The sequence below is a fragment of the Lepidochelys olivacea genome (assembly GCF_965140295.1).
Source record: "Lepidochelys olivacea isolate rLepOli2 genome assembly, chromosome: 14".
Classification (NCBI taxonomy): domain Eukaryota; kingdom Metazoa; phylum Chordata; order Testudines; family Cheloniidae; genus Lepidochelys; species Lepidochelys olivacea.
The window spans coordinates 36,987,009-37,009,542 of NC_140424.1; the positions used below are offsets into that span (position 1 = coordinate 36,987,009).

General features: G+C 48.9%; 1 protein-coding gene across 1 annotated transcript; it reads right to left on the reverse strand.

The window, feature by feature from the left end:
- Window positions 1-20,707: 20,707 nt before the first annotated feature.
- On the reverse strand, window positions 20,708-21,666 carry LOC311530298 (olfactory receptor 10A7-like; the record flags this gene model as incomplete). The annotated part of the gene is given in 2 exon segments (XM_084646748.1): window positions 20,708-20,734; window positions 20,737-21,666. Coding segments are annotated over 2 exon segments (957 nt in total).
- Between the last annotated feature and the right edge of the window lie 868 nt (window positions 21,667-22,534).

Consider the following 22,534-nt stretch of genomic DNA (forward strand, 5'->3'; position numbering starts at 1 on the left):
CTCTACTCTACTGCCATCTAATGTTGATTTCCCAGCATGACAGCCTGTTACTGTGCTCTCCTCTAGTGGATTCTTCTTGCTATAGCTGTCTCTTTCCCATTTTTGACTCTCATGTCACTTGGTGGACATTAGTTAGTAAAACAGCCCATTTCTCAATCCCGAACATCTACTACTATCCAGCATTCATTACATAGCATAGAGGGCCTTTGCTCTTCAATGCTCTTTCCTCGCTATTTATACACTGTTCTATACCTTCACCTCCCTTTCTACTTCCCTCTCTTGGTCATTTGGCAACACAAGTTCTGCTTTCTTGCCCTTCCACTTTGGCTGCTGTCCATTGGCCATTGGGCTGCACCTTTCCTATACCGGGAGGAAACACAAGGAGGGTAAAAGACAGGAGGACTTCTGATTCATACTAAGAAAGTAGGGCAATCAGCTAGTTATCTTAGGTGCATGTACACGAATGCAAGAAGCCTGGGAAACATGCAGGAAGAATTGGAAGTCCTGGCACAATCAAGGAACTATGACATGATTGGAACAATAGAAACGTGGTGGGGCAGTTCACATGACTGGAGCACTGTCATGGATGGGTATAAACTGTTCAGGAAGGGCAGGCAGGGGAGAAAAGGTGGAGGAGTTGCATTGTATGTAAGAGAGCAGTGTAATTGCCCAGAACTCCCTTTTGAAACTGGAGAAAAGCCTGTTGAGAGTCTTTGGGTTAAGTTTATAGGTGAGAGCAACAAGAGTGATGTTCTGGTGGGCATGTGCTATAGACCACCAGATCAGAAGGATGAGGTAGATGAGGCTTCCTTCGGACAACTAACTGAAATTTCCAGATCCTAGGCCCTGGTTCTAATGGGGGACTTCAATCACCCTGACATGTGCTGGGAGAGTAATACACAGACAATCCAGGAAGTTTTTGGAGAGTGTTGGGGACAACTTCCTGGTACAAGTGCTGGAGGAACCAACTAGGGGCCATGCTTCTCTTGACCTGCTGCTTACAAACAGGGAAGAATTGGTAGGGGAAGTAGAAGCGGGCGACCACCTAGGCAGCAGTGACCATGAGATGGTTGAGTTCAGGATCCTGACAAAAGGAAGAAAGAAAAGCAGCAAAATACGGACCCTGGACTTTAGAAAAGCAGACAGACTCCCTTAAGGAACCGATGGGCTGGATCCCCTCGGAGGCTAATATGAGGGGGAAAGGAGTCCAGGATAGCTGGCTGTATTTTAAAGAAGCCTTATTGAGGGTGCAGGAACAAACCATCCTGAAGTTCAGAAAGAATAGCAAATATTGCAGGCCACCAGCTTGGCTTAACAGCGAAATCTTCGGTGAGCTTAAACGCAAAAAGGAAGCTTAAAAGAAGTGGAAATATGGACCGATGGCTAGGGAAGAGTATAAAAGTATTGTGAGAGCATTCAGCGGTGTAATCAGGAAGGCCAAGGCACAATTGGAATTGCAGCTAACAAGGGATGTGAAGGGTAACGAGAAGGGTTTCTACAGGCATGTTAGCAACAAGAAGGTGGTCAGGGAAAGTGTGGGACCCTTACTGAATGGGGGAGGTAACATAGTGATAGATGATGTGGAAAAAGCTGAAGTACTCAATGCTTTTTTGCCTCAGTCTTCACAGACAAGGTCATCTCCCAGACTGCTGCACTGGGCAACACAGTATGGGGAGGAGATGAACAGCCCTCAGTAGTGAAAGAACAAGTTAAGGACTACTTAGAAAAGCTGGATGTGCACAGGTCCATGAGTCCAGATCTAATGCATCCAAGGGTGCTGATGGAGTTGGCTGATGTGATTGCAGAGCCATTGGCCATTGTCTTTCAAAACTCATGGTGATCGGGGGAGGTCCTGGAGAATTGGAAAAAGGCAAATATAGTGCCCATATTTACAAAAGGGAAGAAAGACAACCCGGGGAACTACAGACTGGTCAGCCTTACTTCAGTCCCCGTCAAAAATCATGGAACAGATCCTAAAGGAATCCATTTTGAAGCACTTGGAAGAGAGGGATCAGGAACAGTCAATATGGATTCACTATGGCTAAGTCATGTCTCACCAACCGGATTGCCTTCTATGATGAGATAAATGGCTCTGTGGATATGGGGAAAGCAGTGTATGTGATATATATTTTGACTTTAGCAAAACTTTTGAAATGGTCTCCACAGTATTCTTGCCAGCAGGATAAAGAAGTATGGATTGGATGAATGGACCATAAGGTGGATAGAAAGCTGGCTAGATTGTCAGGCTCAACGGGTAGTGATCAATGGCTTGATGTCTAGTTGGCAGCCGGTATGAAGCGGAGCGCCCCAGGGGTCGGTCCTGGGGCCGGTTTTGTTCAACATCTTTATTAATGATGTGGATGATGGGATGAATTGCACCTTCAGCAAGTTTGCAGATGACACTAAGCTGGAGGCGGAGGTAGATAGGCTGGAGGGTAGGGATAGGGTCTAGAGAGACCTAGATGAATTGGAGGATTGGGTCAAAGGAAATCTGATGAGGTTCAACAAGGACAAGTGCAGAGTCCTACACTTAGGAAAGAAGAATCCCACACCACTACAGGCTGGGGAGCGATTGGCTAAGCAGCAGTTCTGCAGGAAAGGACCTGGGGATTACAGTGGACAAGAAGCTGAATAGGAGTCAGCAGTGCGCCCTCATTACTAAGAGGGCCAGTGGCATATTGGGCTGTATTAGTAGGAGCATTGCCAGCAGATCAAAGGGAGTGATTATTCCCCTGTATTCGACACTGTTGAGGCCACACCTGGAGTATTGCGTCCAGAGTTAGTCCGCCACTACATAAGGGACGTGGACAAATTGGAGAGAGTCCAGCGGAAGGCAAGAAAAATGAGTAGGGGGCTGGGGCACATGACTTACGAGGCAAGGCTGAGGGAACTAGGGTTACTTAGTCTGCAGAAGAGAAGAGTGAGGGGGGGATTTGACAGCAGTCTTCAACTACCGGAAGGGGGGTTCCAAAGAGGATGGAACTAGGTTGTTCTCAGTGGTGGCAGATGACAGAACAAGGAGTAATGGTCTCAAGTTGCAGTGACAGAGGTCTAGGTTGGATATTAGGGAACACTATTTCACGAGGAGGGTGGTGAAGCACTGGAATGGGTTACCTCGGGAGGTGATGGACTCTCCATCATTAGAGGTTTTTAAGGCCTGGCTTGACAAAGCCCTCTCTGGGATGATTTAGTTGGTGTTGGTCCTGCTTTGAGCAGGGGATTGGACTAGATGACCCCCTGAGTCTCTTCCAACCCTAATATTCTATGGAAAGCTAGGGGATCTCTACAATGTGGAGCACACCGAGTCCACAACGAGGTTTTCTTTAGAGAAAACAGTCAAATTCCTGGAATATTTGGACGAGTCTGGACCTTTCCTCTGCTGTGAGGTCTCTAGCTTGTAATTGGATTTCTTCTTGGCATTCAAGATATGGTTCTTTTCTATCCAAATGCAGACCCTGCAGCATCTATTAACACTGATTGTTTCCATGAGGACTTTTCAGGACTTCCAGTGTTTCTTCAGGTGTTATTTTTCCTGGGAGGATATGGTGCGTTTTTCAAATTTCCCAGTGCAGTGAGCATGAGTCTGGGTCTGACAGGAAGATGATCTCTGTGTAAGATCAAAAGCTAGTCTTTTGATAAGAGAAGCTGGTCCAACAAAAGATATTGCCTCACCCACCTTTTCTCTCTAAGCGCTGGTCTACACTAGGACTTTAGGTCGAATTTAGCAGCGTTAAATAGACGTAAACCTGCACCCGTCCACATGATGAAGCCCTTTATTTCGACTTAAAGGGCTCTTAAAATTCATTTCCTTACTCCACCCCTGACAAGTGGATTAGCACTTAAATCGGCCTTGCCGGGTCGAATTTGGGGTGACTGTGGACACAATTCGACGGTATTGGCCTCCGGGAGCTATCCCAGAGTGCTCCATTGTGACCGCTCTGGACAGCACTCTCAACTCAGATGCGCTGGCCAAGTAGACAGGAAAAGAATCGTGAAATTTGAATCTCATTTCCTGTTTGGCCAGCGTGGCAAGCTGCAGGTGACCATGCAGAGCTCATCAGCAGAGGTGACCATGATGGAGTCCCAGAATCGCAAAAGAGCTCCAGCATGGACTGAACGGGAGGTCCGGGATCTGATTGCTGTATGGGGAGAGGAATCCGTGCTATCAGAACTCCGTTCCAGTTTTCGAAATGCCAAAACCTTTGTCAAATTCTCCCAGGGCATGAAGGACAGAGGCCATAACAAGGACCCAAAGCAGTGCCGTGTGAAACTTAAGGCGCTGAGGCAAGCCTACCAGAAAACCAGAGAGGCGAACAGCCGCTCCGGGTCAGAGCCCCAAACATGCCGCTTCTATGATGAGCTGCATGCCATTTTAGGGGGTTCAGCCACCACTACCCCAGCCGTGTTGTTTGACTCCTTCAATGGAGATGGAGGCAACATGGAAGCAGGTTTTGGGGACGAAGAAGATGATGATGATGATGATGAGGTTGTAGATAGCTCACAGCAAGCAAGCGGGGAAACCGGTTTTCCCGACAGCCAGGAACTGTTTCTCACCCTGAGCCTGGAGCCAGTACCCTCCGAACCCACCCAAAGCTGCCTCCTGGACCCAGCAGGCAGAGAAGGGACCTCCGGTGAGTGTAGCTTTTAAAATATTATACATGGTTTAAAAGCAAGCATGTGAAAGGATTGATTTGCCCTGGCATTCGCGGCTCTCCTGGATGTACTCCCAAAGCCTTTGCAAAAGGTTTCTGGGGAGGGCAGCCTTATTGTGTCCTCCATGGTAGGACACTTTACCACTCCAGGCCAGTAACACGTACTTGGGAATCATTGTACAACAAAGCATTGCAGTGTATGTTTGCTGGCGTTCAAACAACATCCGTTCTTTATCTCTCTGTGTTATCCTCAGGAGAGTGAGATATCATTCATGGTCACCTGGTTGAAATAGGGTGCTTTTCTTCAGGGGACACTCAGAGGTGCCCGTTCCTGCTGGGCTGTTTGCCTGTGCCTGAACAGAAATGTTCCCTGCTGTTAGCCATGGGGAGGGGGAGGGTTGAGGGGGTAACCACGCGGTGGGGGGAGGCAAAATGTGACCTTGTAACGAAAGCACATGTGCTAAGTATGTAATGTTAACAGCAAGGTTTACCCTGAAAGAGTGTAGCCACTGTTTTATAAAATGTGTCTTTTTAAATACCGCTGTCCCTTTTTTTTTCTCCACCAGCTGCATGTGTTTCAATGATCACAGGATCTTCTCCTTCCCAGAGGCTAGTGAAGATTAGAAAGAAAAAAAATGCACTCGTGATGAAATGTTCTCTGAGCTCATGCTGTCCTCCCACACTGACAGAGCACAGAGGAATGCGTGGAGTCAAATAATGTCAGAATGCAGGAAAGCACAAAATGACCGGGAGGAGAGGTGGCGGGCTGAAGAGAGTAAGTGGCAGGCTGAAGACAGGGCTGAAGCTCAAATGTGGTGGCAGCGTGATGAGAGGAGGCAGGATTCAAAGCTGAGGCTGCTGGAGGATCAAACCAGTATGCTCCAGTGTATGGTTGAGCTGCAGCAAAGGCAGCTGGAGCACAGACTGCCACTACAGCCCCTGTGTAACCAACCACCCTCCTCCCCAAGTTCCATAGCCTCCACACCCAGACGCCCAAGAAGGCGGTGGGGGGGCCTCTGGCCAATCAGCCACTCCACCACAGAGGATTGCCCAAAAAACAGAAGGCTGGCATTCAATAAATTTTAAAGTTGTAAACTTTTAAAGTGCTGTGTGGCATTTTCCTTCCCTCCTCCACCACCCCTCCTGGGCTATCTTGGTAGTCATCCCCCTATTTGTGTGATGAATGAATAAAGAATGCATGAATGTGAAGCAACAATGACTTTATTGCCTCTGCAAGCGGTGATTGAAGGGAGGAGGGGAGGGTGGTTAGCTTACAGGGAAGTGGAGTGAACCAAGGGGCGGGGGAGTTCATCAAGGAGAAACAAACAGAACTTTCACATCGTAGCCTGGCCAGTCATGAAACTGGTTTTCAAAGCTTCTCTGATGCGTACCGCGCCCTCCTTTGATCTTCTAACTGCCCTAGTGTCTTGCTGCACGTAACCAGCAGCCAGACGATTTGCCTCAACCTCCCACCCCACCATAAACGTCTCCACCTTACTCTCACAGATATTGTAGAGCACACAGCAAGCAGTAATAACAGTGGGAATATTGGTTTTGCTGAGGTCTAAGCGAGTCAGTAAACTGCGCCAGCGCGCCTTTAAACATCCAAATGCACATTCTACCACCATTCTGCACTTGCTCAGCCTGTAGTTAAACAGCTCCTGACTACTGTCCAGGCTGCCTGTGTACGGCTTCATGAGCCATGGCATTAAGGGGTAGGCTGGGTCCCCAAGGATAACTATAGGCATTTCAACATCCCCAACTGCTATTTTCTGGTCTGGGAATAAAGTCCCTTCCTGCAGCTTTTGAAACAGACCAGAGTTCCTGAATGTGCGAGCGTCATGTACCTTTCCCGGCCATCCCATCTTGATGTTGGTGAAACGTCCCTTGTGATCCACCAGAGCTTGCAGCACTATTGAAAAGTATCCCTTGCGGTTTATGTACTCGCTGACTTGGTGCTCCAGTGCCAAGATAGGGATATGGGTTCTGTCTATGGCCCCACCACAGTTAGGGAATCCCATTGCAGCAAAGCCATCCACTCTGACCTGCACATTTCCCAGGGTCACTAACCTTGATATCAGCAGATCTATGATTGCGTGGGCTACTTGCATCACAGCAGCCCCCACGGTAGATTTGCCCACTCCAAATTGATTCCCAACTGGTAGCTGTCTGGTGTTGCAAGCTTCCACAGGGCTATCGCCACTCGCTTCTCAACTGTGAGGGCTGCTCTCATCTTGGTATTCATGCACTTCAGGGCAGGGGAAAGCAAGTCACAAAGTTCCATGAAAGTGCCCTTACGCATGCGAAAGTTTCGCAGCCACTGGGAATCGTCCAAGACCTGCAACACTATGCGGCCCACCAGTCTGTGCTTGTTTCCCGAGCCCAGAACTGGCGTTCCACAGCATGAACCTGCCCCATTAGCACCATGATGCATGCATTGGCAGGGCCCAAGCTTTCAGAAAAATCTGTGTCCATGTCCTGATCACTCACGTGACCGCGCTGACGTCACCTCCTCGCCCGGTATCGCTCTGCCAGGTTCTGGTGCTGCATATACTGCTGGATAATGCGTGTGGTGTTTAATGTGCTCCTAATTGCCAAAGTGAGCTGAGCGGCCTCCATGCTTGCCTTGGTATGGCATCTGCACAGAAAAAAGGCACGGAACGATTGTCTGCTGTTGCTCTGACGGAGGGAGGGGCGACTGACGACATGGCTTACAGGGTTGGCTTACAGGGAATTAAAATCAACAAAGGGGGTGGCTTTACATCAATGAGTATTTCAGGCAGGACTTCATGAGACTTTCAATAAGAAATGGTGCACCTAAGTAACTGTTCTTATTGGAACAAGCAGGTTGGTCTGGCCTCTGATTGATACATGGCTAGATTTACCTCGCTGCACCTTCTCTGTGAGTAAAAAGGAAAGGAGTACTTGTGGCACCTTAGAGACGAACCAATTGATTTGAGCATAAGCTTTCGTGAGCTACAGCTCACTTCATCGGATGCATACTGTGGAAGTGAGCGGTAGCTCACGAAAGCTTATGCTCAAATAAATTGGTTAGTCTCTAAGATGCCACAAGTACTCCTTTTCTTTTTGCAAATACAGACTAACACGGCTGTTACTCTGAAACTTCTCTGTGAGTGACTGCAGTGTGACCTAGAGGAATGAGTCCCCTAGATGGGGGAGAGGGGGAAGCAAATGAGTACAAAACAAATCTGGTCTATTTCTTGTTTTGATCCACTCCATCTATCTTTTACATCTTTGGCTGGCAGCAGACGGTGCAGAAGGACTGCAAGCCATCCACATCTCATGGCTGCTCGGCAGAAGATGGTGCAGTAGGACTGCTAGCCATCCTCATCTCTTGCCTGCCTGGCAGAAGATGGTACAGTAGGACTGCTAGCAATCCATATCGCCTGCCTGCTCACCATAAGATGGTTCAATAGGACTGACTGCAGGACTAAAGAGAATGACCTGGTCAAGTCACTCCAAATTTAGTCCCTGCGCCCATGTTTGCCCAGGCACTCCTGGCCGACAGGAGCACCTCGGACATGACGATGACGGCTACCAATTGTACGGTAGCGTCTGCTGTCACAAGGCAATGGGGTGATGCTGCTGTGTAGCAATGCAGTACCACGTCTGCCAGCACCCAGGAGACATATGGTGACGGTTACCTGAGCGGGCCCCATGCTTGCCGTGGTATGGCGTCTGCACAGGTAACTCGAGAAAAAAGGTGCGAAACGATTGTCTGTCCTTGCTTTCACGGAGGGAGGGAGGGAACGGGGGCCTGACGATATGTACCCAGAACCATCCGCGACAATGTTTTAGCCCCATCAGGCATTGGGATCTCAACCCAGAATTCCAATGGGCAGCGGAGACTGCGGGAACTGTGGGATAGCTACCCACAGGTTACCTTCAGGTTACTGATGAATCTTCAGCATTGCGGGAGTTTTTAGAAGACATCCGTGGCTCCTGCAACAGGGTACAGCTAGCTTTCCAGCTATGGGGGGACTTTGATCAACTCCTCCAGGCCACAAGGGCCCTTATAAAGTAGGGTAGAGGGAAAGGAAGGCACGATGCTACGGCCTACAGGCGGGCCCGCAGCTTCCGTGATGATTTACTCATTTACGGGATGGGTCACGGATTGTTGCACGACCCGCCAGGGGACGCGAACACCCCAGCCAACAAGGAACCCCCACCCCCCCAACCCTCCGCATGATGCTTCTCATTATCGCAACTTTGAAAACCAGGGGCTGTAAGATGGCTCTCCACAGGTCCCAGGTGCTCTCTTACCTTCGGGAAGGGGGGGTACTCTGTGGTTTTCCTGCAGGAGACCCATACGGATCCGACCGCCAAGGACAGCTGGCGGCTGGAATGGGGGGAGGGGTCTACTTTAGCCACTTCACAATTTGACAAGCTGGAATGGCAACCCTGTTCTCCCCCGACCTATGGCCCGAGGTGCTAGGCGTCACTGACACCTTGCCGGGCCACCTGCTGCATCTTCGAGTCCATATGGAGGGGCTCGCGGTCAACCTCGTTAACATCTATGCCCTGACAACGAGCCCGAAGTGGCCGCAATTCTATCAGCAGGTCACCGACTTCCTCAGCACCCTAGATTCTCACGAGTGCCTAGTCCTGGGAGGGGACTTTAACACCACCCTCGAGGAACGGGACCGCTCAGGGGCCGAGCTGAGCCCGGCCGCCGCAACATTCTCTGAGGAATAGTCGAACATCACTCCCTAGTGGACGTCTGGCATGACCACCACCCAGATGACACTTCCAATTTCACCTTTGTCCGGGTGGAGGCTCATCGGTCACACCACTCTTGGTTGGACCGTATTTATTTATCCCGTTTCCATCTTTCACGAGCCCACTCCTCCAATATTCGGCTGCCCCCTTTCTCCGACCACCATCTAGCCACCATAACAGCCTCCCTCCATGCAGAGAGGCCAGGGCCAGCCTATTGGCACTTTAACAACAGCCTGTTGGAGGATGAGGGCTTCGTGACGTCCTTCCAGGAGTTCTGGCTGGCCTGGCGAGAGCAGCAGCGCGCCTTTCCCTCAGCGCAGGGACGGTGGGATCTAGGGAAGGTGCGCGCCAAGTTCTTCTGCCGTGACTACACCTGGGGCACCAGCTGACGGAGGAATGCAGCGAGAGGGCAGTTGGAACGGGAGGTCTTAGAGATGGAGAGGCGTCTGGCTTCCAGCCCCGAGGACCCGTTCCTCTGTGGAGTGTGCCTGGAGAAGAGGGAGGAGCTCTGGGCCCTCGAGGACCATCAGGCCCGAGGTGCCTTTGTTCGATCTCACATCCGCCTCCTTCGGGAGATGGATCGTGGCTCCCTTTTCTTCTTCGCCCTGGAGAAAACAAGGGGAGCCAAGAAACACGTCATCTGCCTTCTACCAGAAGATGGCACCCCCCTCATGGATCCAGTGGAGATGTGTGGGAAGGCCCTTGACTTCTACACAAGCCTTTTCTCCCCAGATCCGACGGATCCTGGTGCTTGCAGGGTGCTCTGGGAGGAACTCTCCACGGTCAGCGTGGGCGACCGAGACCAACTCGAGCTGCCTCTCACCCTGGCCGAGTTCTCGGAAGCCCTCCGTCGCATGTCCACCAATAAATCTCCAGGCATGGACGGGCTGACCGTGGAGTTCTACCGCGCGTTCTGGGACATCCTTGGCCCAGACCTAGCCACTGTCTGGGCCGAGTCTTTGCAGGGTGGCGTCCTCCATCTTTCATGCAGGCGAGCGCCGCTTGCCTTGTTGCCAAAGAAGGGGGACCTTTGCGATTTATGAAATTGGCATCCCTTCTCGCTCCTTAGCACAGACTACAAATTCGTAGCGAAAGCAATCTCGCTGCAGCTAGGGTCCGTGCTGGCGGACGTGATCCACCCAGACCAGACCTACACTGTCCTGGGCCACAGCATTTTTGACAACCTATTTCTAGACCGAGACCTTTTGGAACTCGGGCGTAGAGACGGTCTGTCGTTCGATAGAGTAGACCATGGGTACCTCCTGGGCACTCTGCAGGCGTTTGGATTCGGACCTCAGTTTGTGAGTTTTCTCCGGGTGCTGTACGCTTCCGCGGAGTGTCTCGTTAGGCTCAACTGGACCCTGACCGAACCGGTCAGTTTCGGGCGAGGAGTATGGCGGGGTGCCCCCTCTCGGGCCAGCTGTACGCTCTGGCAATCGAGCCCTTCCTCTGTCTCCTCCAAAGGAGGTTGTCAGGGTTGGTGCTGCAGGAGCCGGACATGCAGCTGGTCCTGTCAACGTACGCCAATGACGTACTCCTCATGGTCCAGGACCCGGGCGACTTGGCGCGCGTGGAGGCTTGCCAGGCCATCTATTCGGCAGCCTCCTCCGCCCGAGTCAACGGGGTCAAGAGCTCTGGCTTGGCGGTGGGGGACTGGCGGCAGGTGAGCTCCCTCCCACCCGTGCTTCAGACCATCTGGTGGAGCGTGGGGCCACTGCTCTACGTAGGCGTTTACCTTTCCGCCACGCACCCTTCCCCGCCGGAGAACTGGCAAAATTTAGAGGGTGGGGTTATAGAGCGGATCCGGAAATGGATGAGGCTACTCTGATGTCTCTCCCTCCGAGGGAGAGCACTGGTGCTTAACCAACTAGTCCTGTCCAAGCTCTGGTACCAGCTCAAAACCCTGGTCCCGGCCCCGGTTTTCCTGACCAACCTCTGGACATCGATTCTAGAGTTCTTTTGGTCAGGAATGCACTGGGCCCCTGTTGGGGTTCTTCATCTACCCCTGAAGGAAGGAGGGCAGGGCCTGAAGTGTCTGCACACTCAGGTCCGTGTCTTCCGCCTCCAGGCCCTGCAGAGGCTCCTTTATAGTGCAGGTAGTTCGACATAGAGCATACTGGCGCACGCCTTCCTCCGCCACTTCCAAGGGCTCTGATACGACCGGCAGCTCTTTTATCTCTGTCCGAGAGGTTTTCCGCGAGACCTCTCAGGGCTGCCAGTCTTCTACCACGACCTCCTCCGGACCTGGAAACTGTTTTCAATGACCAGGTCCATGGCGGCCACTGTGGGAGCAGATCTCCTCGCGGAGCCCCTGCTACACAACCCCCAGCTCCCTGTGCAGGTGGCGGAGTCCCGCTCGGTGCGCCAGAGTTTGGTCCTGGCGGAAGTCATGAGAGTCAGATACCTCCTGGGGAGACTGGCTGGATCCCCTGACGCTCGATCGGCGCATGGGGCTCTCCAGACCTGGTACCCCCCGGCGCGTACTTCAGGAGGTGAAGGCCGCCTTGACGCCTGCTGCTCGGGCTTATCTCAACCGAGTCCTGCGCGAGGGCGCACCCTGCCCACCCTCTACCCCAGGCCCGCCGGACCTTTCAATTGGGCCCCTGCCCCGTAGATCCCAACAAACCCCTCGCCCTTTCACTGCGAGCCGGCTGCATGAACTGCAGCCGGTCAGCTTCCAAATCGCACCATGGAAACATCGATATACACTCACGCTTCACACCCTTCACAACCACACCCTGGTGTCCTGCCCCGATACAAAGTGGGGGGACCTCCTGCCACCTTTGGAGGGTGAGCAGCCCCGGTGGGCCAGCCTGTATTCCACCTTGGTCCCGAGGCCCGTTGGGGACATTAGTTGGCGGCTCCTTCACTGAGCTGTGAGCACGGGTGTGTTTTTGACGCGGTTCACCCCCATCCTGGATACTTGCCCTTTTTGCAACGTGAGGGAAACCCTGGCACACGTATATTTAGAGTGTGCCAGGCTGCAGCCCCTTTTCCGGCTCCTCACGAATATTTTATTATGCTTTTGGCTACACTTTTCCCCTCACCTTTTTATCTACACACTCCCCACCCGTGGCCCCACAAAGTCGCGGGATCTCCTGGTTAACCTCCTCCTAGCCTGAGCTAAAACAGCCATCTATAAAACCAGAGAGAGGAGGTTGGCCAATGAAGTGTCCTGCAACTGTAGGGCCATTTTCCGATCCTCAGTACATTCACGTATCCGGGCGTCCACTGACTCCCTTGACACCTTTGAGGAGCGCTGGGTGTTGTCTGAGGTTCTCTGCTCGGTGACCCCGTCCGGTTCCCTCCGTCTGACCCTTTGATTGAAGAGAAGACCGAGAGACCCCAGCCACAGCTGTTGCCACTGTGGATACCATCATCACTAGGAGGGGTCCTATCACACGTGGGTGTACGTCCCCCTACCCCCAAACTGCCCACCTCGCAGCCGTGCCCATCTTGTCGGGCACTCTCAGGAGATGAATAATAGGTGACACTGGGCGTGGCACTAGGTAACACGAGGGGGTGGAAGGAGTGTTGAGGAAGACCCCCCGCTCTAGGCCACCAGGTAACTCAGGAGGGTGGAAGACCACGAGTGTTGAGGAAGCCCCCCTGCTCTGGGCCCAGGATAGCCTGAACACTTCTCCCTCCTGAAGGCTGCTGTGTTATACCTTGCGTTTGCTTTTGTTTTGTTGCATAGCTTTGCTTTATCCTTTTTGGTGATTCTTTGTAAGTGTTATGCAAATAAAACTCTTTCCTGCTCAAAAAAAAAAAAAATTACTCTCCTATAGCCATCTGGCCCGACCCTGTCACAATACAGATAGATAGATATAGATATTCATTAAGCACCAGTAACATGAAGCACAAATATTATAACAGTGATATAGCCTAAACTGGCCTATACCATAATCCTGTTCACCTACAGTAAGTATCCCATAACATCTTGCATTTGCTGAAGTAAGCATTTGGCAGAAGCAGATAGGAAACTTGTCAAAATCAAGATACATTTGCTTTATGTCTTCCTACAAGCTATGGAAGTACCTTCACAGATCAGTACCTGGAATGCTACTATCTGAAACAAAGATAAGGAAGGAACAGAACAACATGTTAGGGAACTGGAATGAACTGAGGGTTGGATTTTAGTAATGGGTAAAGAAAAGTAGCCATACTTGAACAAAAAAACTTGTGAGGTAACTCCCTTCTCTTCATGTGTCAGTATCGAATGCCTGCATCTGTAATTTTCACTCCACGCATCTGAAGAAGTGTTTTTTTACCCATGAAAGCTTATGCCCAAATAAATGTTAGTCTTTAAGGTGCCACCAGACTCCTTGTTGTATAAAGAAATGTGTAACTTGTGAAATCATGAAAGTAATACCAGCTGAAATGTGTAATCTTGGGAGTACACCTTCTGCGTAAGGTGAATATAACATCGCTGCATGGGACTGCTCTTCTGAGACTGGTATTCTATAGAAACTTTTTCCTGTACCCTACTGATAAACAAGACTGACATTAGTTATTTGGTCTCTTGAATATATTTCATAAGAAACCAAAGTGTAGACAAAGAACTGACTACAATATCTATTTATCTATCTATCTTATGGCACCATACCCATAATGGTGGCATCCAAGTGTTTGTTTACTTGATAGTATTGGCTGACAATGTGTGTGCAGTGAATCAAAATGTACCATCATTTACTCATAAAAATTGAATCCTTCTAAATCTAGTTATAGCCCTGTCCACACCCCGGGTCTGTCTTGTCTATTTAGATTGTAAGCTCTTTGAGACTCTCTTATTCTGTGTTTGTACATTGTACAGCACAATGGGGCCAGGGCCAGATTACTGGATGATCCTATTACAGCCTGGCCATAATACAAAGGAATAATGACAATAGTATTGCTTTGTCGATAGTCATAAAAGCTGCATTCTAGAGGGCATTTTAGAGAATTACTGCTGCCCCGTAGTGCCCATAATACAGTATAGCTGCCCCTTTCCCTCTACCAGGGTAGCCATTAAACAGTACAGCATCCCCTTTGTCACCAGTTGCCTTGTTAGCCATCCAATGGCTCTTAGAGTGAATAAATGCCTGTTTCTCAAACCTTACCTTCTGCTTGTGGGGTCAGTATTTTGTGGCCAGTAGAAGGCACAGGAGGTGAATCAATGGGAATGAGGAGGCTTTACCCACTCAGGTGTTGAAGGATGGAATAATGATAGGACCCTGGAGCATCATGTGGGACATCTGTTTTCACTTTCCAGCTCAACCACAGATTTCCTGCGTGGATTTGGGCATATCCCGTAATCTGCCTTGTGCCTCTGCAATACGGGGATATTAAGTCCCTACCTCCTGGGAGTAATTGTGAGGTGTCCTGTCATTTTATTTTTGTGACTCGTTTTTTATTAATTTTCAAAAAGAAACAAACAAGAACAATTGTTTCAACCTGTACATGTTACCTAACACTGCATATTTTACAGGTGAGCTAAAAATGCAATTATGCAACTTTACAATTTGCCAGAGATTCAAGACTAGACAATACAAAATCAGACAAACATTGCAAGAGAGGGAGGGGGTAACAACCATTTAAAAAAGACACAAACTGGCAAAAAATGTAAGTTGGGAACGGGAGCAGGAAGTAGGAGGGAGAAAGCAGAGAGGTCCTGTGGAATGGAAGTCAGGCATTATTTCAACATTCGTTATTCAAAAGTATCAAGAAACAGGGTCCATATTTCTTCAAATTGATATAATTTCTCCCCATATCGACAAACTCTTCTTTCTTGAGGTGTCCCATTGTTAATGACCGGGAGGTGCTCAGTTAACATGTTGGTGACAGCCGTGTCAATGGGGGCAGAGTGAATATAGCAGCCACAATGGTATTGGCAAGCTCCGTGCGGTTGGTGTCGCAGCAGTTGTGATTTATTATTTCTGTGGATTCACAGTAGAAAGGATCAATTCCATTGGGGCCACAGAAAGTTAACTGTAACACAAGAACTATTACTGTGGTCATAGCCAGAGGGAAACAGGGTTAAAACAATAAAATCCTATGCACATATTGTCTTATTGAAACACTGCCTTTCCTTGCCAGTTGAAGCAGGTTCCACTTACCCCAGGTACACCCCCAAGAACAATGAGGCAGATTTCCCCCTGCAGTCACGGCCTCTCGGACAGTCTGACACCCCAATCAGAATCTCTCCCCACTTATTCATAGATTCATAGATTCCAAGGCCAGAAAGGGTCCCTGGGATCATCTAGTCTGAACCGCTGTGTAACACAGGCTGTAAGGCTTCCCTGAATTAATTCCTGTTTGAACTAGAGCAGACCCTTGAGGAAAAAATACCCAGTCTCGATTTAAAAATTTCCACTGATGGGAAATTCACCATGACTCTTTGGTAAATTGTTCCAATGGTTAATTACCCTCACTGATAAAAACTGTGCCTTAGTTCCAGTATTAATTGTCTAGCTTCAACTTCCAGCCTTCGGATCTTGTTCTACCTTTCTCTGCTAGGTTGAAGAGCCCTCCATTATCACATTTCTGTTCCCCACATGGTTGCCTACAGATTATGATGCTTAACCCCTTAACCTGCTCCTTGTTAAGCTGAACAGATAGACTCAAGGAGTTCAATCACTAATAGGCAGGTTTTCAAATCCTTTAATCATCCTCATGGCTCTTCGCTGAACCCTCTCCAGTTTTTCAACATCCTTCATGAATTGTGGGCACCACAACTGGACACAGAATTCCAGCAGTGGTCACACCAGGGCCAAATTCAGAGGTAAAATAGCCTCTTTACTCTAGATTACCCTGTTTATATATCCAAGTATCACATTAACCCTTGGAGCCACAGGCTGTTTTTTTTTTATCTACTTCAAAGTCCCTTAGTTCAGGGTTCCTTCCCAAAGGTCCCCTGGGGGGTTGAGAAGGGCATCTGAACCTGACTACACTGGTTCATGCAGTATAGTAGCTAAAAGCTTGTCTCTCTCACTGACAGAAGTTGGTTCAATAAAAGATATTACCTCACCCATCTTGCCTCTCTAGTAAACTGGTTCATGCATTTCCCCCAAGGGACTTTTCCTAGGATAGTCCTTTTGAGCACCACACCATTGAGATCTGTCTACATCTACCACGGGTGGGGTTCCTGCAGAATATAACCCTTATCTACCTTTGAGCTAGCCACCCAAAGTGGCTGTAAGTATCAGCAGGACATGAACCTGTAGAGTTATTAGGTAACTAATAGCTCCACGCAACCACCTGCCAGCAGCTGCAGCTGATTTATTCCCTGCGGCCCACAATCTGCAGTGGTTGGGTGCCACAGTAAGCTTCACCTCGAGTGATCGGACTGACAGTGGTCTTGACTCCCATATGTGCCCATGCAGCGCACCAGGAAGTGTTCAGGGAACAACATGGATTCCAGCTATCTGCCACAATCGCCCTGCCTCTCTGTTGCTGTACGCACAGTACTGACCTCTGCTCTGACTTGGATTCTGACTCCTGATCGACCCCTGGAACCTTAGAGTGGGACACCAATACCTGGTATTGAGCTTCGGCCCAATTCCTGACTCTGTCTTTGACACTGACCCTCAGCTTGACTGGGACCCCAAGCTCCTGCCACTACTCCTGCGTACCTTTGTCCAGGATCCTGACAGTTTGTCTGGACCACCCCTAACACTTGTAGAAGGCTGTCCTTGTGGGACATGGAGGAAGTGGGTCGTCCTCTATCCAGCATGATCCATGGGGCGCGAGGTACACCTGAATGGATTGAGAGATGGAACTCCCCATGTTGCAAACAAAAGGGGGGCAGCTTTGACCAGCACTCCATGGAGTACTTGTGTTACTCTGAGAGCCTTTGGATGGACCTCAGGAAGGTGAACACTGTCCAGACCTGGGTGGCCCTCCTGGAACATCAAGGAGCTGCAGTGCTTCCTTGGGTTCGCTAATTTTTATAGGCACTTCATGCCTGGGTTTTTAGACCAGATAGCCTCATTGACAGTGCTCCGCAAACAATCTCCTTCATCTGCTTTCCGGAGGCTCAACGGGTGTTCGACCAACTCAAGATGGCCTTCACCAGTGCTCCAGTCCTGATCCATCCTGACCAAACATGGGCCTTTGTCAGTGAGACCGACGCATGTAATGTTACAATTGGGACCATACTTCCCCAAGATCTGGCCCCCAACAGCACCTGCTCCCTTGTGCCTATTATTCTCGGAAACTCACACCAGCACAACAAAATTATGATATTTTAGATATGGAGCTTCTCGCAATCAAAGCCACTTTCGGGGAATGGTGCCACCACCCTGAAGGTGTCTTACACCTGATACTCCATATTTTCATGATCTGTGTAAACCTGTATCTCTACAGAGCAAAGGCGCTGAACCAAAGACAGCTTCAAGAAGCCTCGTTGTTCACACACTTTTATTTTTCCATCACCCAGGAGCCCAGAACAAGGCAACCAATGCCCTGTCCCAAAAAGGGAACTACCTCCCTGACCATTACCACACCCATACAGAGCTGACATACATCCTCAAGCCCCATAATTTACTAGGTGTCCTATTCCCCAAGGCCTTCTCTCCCTTATCCATTCAGTTAGGAAGGAGGAGCCCCTCAGCACCCTAACACCTTCAGAAACCCCATCTCGGCCCTGGGTGGCCATTATGTTGGATTTCATAGTCAAGCTTCCTTTATCTGCTAAGCACACAAACCATCCTTACCAAAGAAACTGGCTGGGCAGCACTGCCAACAGGGGTGATGTAAGGCCTGGTGGGACTTTCACCCTGGTCTATAGGGCTACTAGGCAACCAACGTTGGCACCTGTCATTTGATTACTCCCCACAGCACGCAATCTGCAGTGGTAGAACACCATGGCACGTTCCGCCTCAAGTGATGTGACTGACAGTGGTTTTAGCAATCCCTGATTGGCTCCTTGACCCTATATAAGCCCATGGGGTGGGGCAGGAAGTGGTTAAGGTCTGAAGAGGGGTTGTCTCAGTGGTGATTGTGGGCTGTCAAGGCTGAATCCCAACTCTGTCACTCCAAGTGCAGAAGTGGGGCCCACAAGGATTTTAAAAATTAATACTGGCCACTCCAGGCTTGTATTGAACTCCCAAGATGACAGCTTTTCTCTGATCTTGGCTTGGTAAATGCTGCCACCACTCAAATGCAAAAAAAAACAACCTCTTGGAACCCAGGCAGGAGCACTTGGGGACCCTCCCTGTGCGGATCCTCAAGCACTTTCAGCCCCTCTCTGGGGAAGAGCTGAGAAAAAAACCAAAGGAAATTAGCTGTGGCTACCAGCTAATCAAACAACAGGCACAAACTTCTTAGGACACCAAAAGTCCAATCCTGTTCTTAAAAAGGGTACATTTTATTAAAAACAAAAAGAAAGAAAATACATTTGGAACTTAGGTTTTGGCTAGATTTTAAAAGAGCAATTCCAAAAATCAAGTACCCAAAATAGCTTTCTTGAGGGGTCAGCTTAAAGGTTACAAGCAAACAAAAGCATCTGGGGTTAGCACAGAGAAGTTCACAAGCCAATAAGAACTTAAAGAAATAACCCTAATCGCGTCTAGCTAAACATTCTGATCTACTTCCAGAGTTGGAGTTCAGGTAAATAGTTCTGGGCATGATCTGCTCATTTGCAATCATACCTGGCTTAAGCTGCTTATGGCATGGCTGCTCTGTCCCTCCAGCCCAGAGAACAACAGACAAAGGGAAAGTTTCCTTCCCAATTTTAAAGAGCTCTTCCTTCCTTTTGGCTCTTTTGGTCAGGTGCCCACTTTTTTTTCTTTACCTAGGGGATTTTTTTTTAACCCTTTACAGGTAAAGCTAGTAAAGAACAGCTACCAAGAGAGATTTTACAGCAAACTGGCTGGCTGGGTGTCCATCAAAGGAAGCTACTCCCTCCCACCCCCACCTTTATTTATCACATGGTCTGACAGAGGAGCTACTGGCTGACTGGCAGTGTGAGATGAAAGAGATTAGTGAACTGAAACCAGGCTAGACCATGAGGATAGGGGAAGCATTGAAGAAGAGTGGATGCAAGCAAGGAAAAAGAAAAGCGTAGAGTCTCTGGAACCAGAAGAAGAATAGGAGGGCAGGAAAAGGAAATGGGGGGAAATGACCTAATAGTAAAATCCCTAGATAAGGACACAAAGATAGGGGATATCGACCTCCTGAGAATGGCAGAGTGGATCAAAAAAGTGCTGGAGATAAAGCAAGAACTAAGATACTGTGACATTACTTGGGGTACAATCTGCACAGAGGAACAGCTGTGTCCCCTCAATTTTCCAACCTGGGGTGTCTCTTTCACTGCTTCGCTGTGAGAACAACCTCTTTGTTTGCCCAACCCCCCCGCCTCCAAGGGCCCGGTGAGCCTGGTGCTGTGGCTTTGCTGGAGCTGGTCACAGCTGGGCTTAGCCCATGTAAGAGCGATGAAGCTGTTCCTGGTGAAGTGTCCAGAGGCCACTGCTGCGGCCTGGGTGTTTGTATCTGGTCTGTGTGAGCGTCGGGAAGGTGGTTTGTTTGCAGAGGGATATGATGTCAATAAGCACAATTTCAAGGGTGGCAGATTCCTCAGGCTTACGTCCCCATCTCAGCTACATCAGGAGTTAGTATTTTTATTGTCCAAACATGAATTTTGATCAGAAATGGCTGTTTTATGGATATAAAAACTTGGTTAAAATGGTCTCCACTCTGCCTGTTGCGCAGTTAAAAACTCCGTGATGGGCCCATGGTTATGGCCACTTCCCTCCCTGGTCCTTCCACTTAGATGGACCACACTGACCTGAGTTCCAGCTGGATTCTCCATTATGTCCTTACGGGTATAAGAAAAGATCTGCAGCAAAAAACATGATGATGTCACCCATTGCGTTTTGTTTGCATGAGACTGTCTGAATTTGATTACAAGACTTAAGTATCTAGCACAGAGAAACAATGAACAGCGGATACACACAGGGATTTACTTTGATCGTTAGTGGACTTTGTGCCTTACACAGTGTCAGCTCTGTGCAGGTTCAGACGCTGTACACGCTCCTCACAGAGGGTGAATGTAAAGACAAGACTATGGAGAAAAATACCATCATTCTGCGTGTGTCAGTGGTGAACATGAGAGCGTGACAGAGCTGTCCACAATCTCACTTTCCTCTCTGTTCTGTTACATGGAGACAGCGTGGGACTGCCAACACTGCCTCAGTGACTCCATACAGATCATCTCCATTTTTTTCACATTAGTGGTGAGAATTTCAATGGGGGATTTCAAATGAATTTCAGTGGAAGCTGAGAGCCTGAGGTTTTCAAAGCTGCCTGGGTGATTTAGGCCAAGTTAAATCTAGAATTCACTGCCTGTTTTTGTGAAAGACACATATGTACTGACTGCTTTGCTCAAGGCTTCCTTGACATCTCTGTTTCTCAGGCTGTAGATGAGTGGGTTAACCAGGGGAGTCAGGACTGTATAGCAAAGAGAGAGCACTTTGTTTAGGATGTTTAATGTGTCGCGATTCGGTAGCACGTGGACAATCATGAGGGTTCCATAGTAAATCGTCACCACAATGAGGTGAGAGGAGCAGGTGGAAAAGGCCTTTTGCCTCCCAGTGGTGGAAGGGATTCTCAGGATGGTTGTGAAGATACACACATAGGATGTCAGTGTTAGTAGGAATGGTGGCAGGGTGAATACACAGGCCAGTACAAAATCCAGCAATATGATCAGGTGTGTGTCACCGCAGGAAAGTTTTATCAATGGGATAAGATCACAATAGAAATGGTCAATTTCATTCGGGCCACAGAATATTAAATGAGACATGAATAATACAACGATTGCAGTAGCCAAACAACCATTTAACCCTGACCCAGCAGCCAACTGGAGGCAAAACCTGGTATTCATAAGAGTTGAATAGTGCAGGGGTTTACATATCGCTATATACCGATCATAAGACATCGCTGCCAGGAGACAGCATTCTGTAGCCACCAGAGCACAAAAGAAATACAGTTGTGTGATGCAGCCACTGAATGAGATGGTTCTGTCCCCAGTCAGGAGACTGGCCAGCATCCGGGGAAGGATGGCTGAGGTGTAGCAGGTCTCCAAGCAGGACAAGTTCCCCAGGAAGAAGTACATGGGAGTGTGAAGGTGCTGATCGGTCACAACTAGTGCAGTGATGAGCATGTTCCCGAACATAGTTGCCATGTAGATCGCTAAGAACATGAGGAAAAGAAGAATTTTCAGTTCAGGGACATCCCCGAATCCCAGGAGGATAAATTCTGTGACAGCCGTTTGGTTTCTCTGGTTTCTGTCTGCCATGGGTTGAGTCTAGGAAGAATAAAGCAAACTATGCAATTGAATTGGAAGAACATAAGAGCTGAAAGCCAATCAAGTGTTAATTAATTCTATAAATATTCAGAAACTCCCCTCCCTCTCCTGGTTACCAGCTGAAGTTTTAAGACTAAGTGTTGACTTTAGTCAAAGTGCAAGGAGTCACAGTTCAAGAACAGATCTTTTGTATCCATGTAGACAACCCTATGCCGTATCAGAGCAATGACTAATATAACAGGCTATTTCTCTTTGGTAGCAGAGTACTGATATGCAGATCAGACTCTTTATCTACTGTCGTATCCCATCTAGTGACATACTGAAGCTGAACAATGATGCTTAAATGCAGTATTTCACTTCCAGCAACTGCCAGAATCATGCCATGACTTAGAAGTCAGAAATCAATAAATACATCAGCTAAAATGTTGAACTGAGATATCCGCTGCAGTCTATTTTCCTTAGGCATTGATCTTCTGTTAGAATAAATGCAAATTATTCTAAAAATGTTTCCTGGTATATTCCGCATTTCAGTGCCCTGTAGGAGAAGAAATAACTTCTCCGCTCTCCTCACAAGACATGGATCTCAGCCTCTATCTCTGGGAAATGGTGCTATGAATGCTGGCTGGCACTGCTGTGGGAAAGAGAAGCTAAAACTTCTAATATTCACCTGAAGAAGAGCTCTGTGTAGCTCAAAAGCTTCTCTCCTCCACCAACAAGAGTTAGTGCAATATCAGATATTAACTCACCACCTTGTCCCTCTAATATTCACAAAGCACATTCATGCCCCTGTTTGGTGGTGGTATAGAAATGCAGTCAGGAAGATGGTGCTCACCTGTAACCACAGCACAGCCCAAGCTTG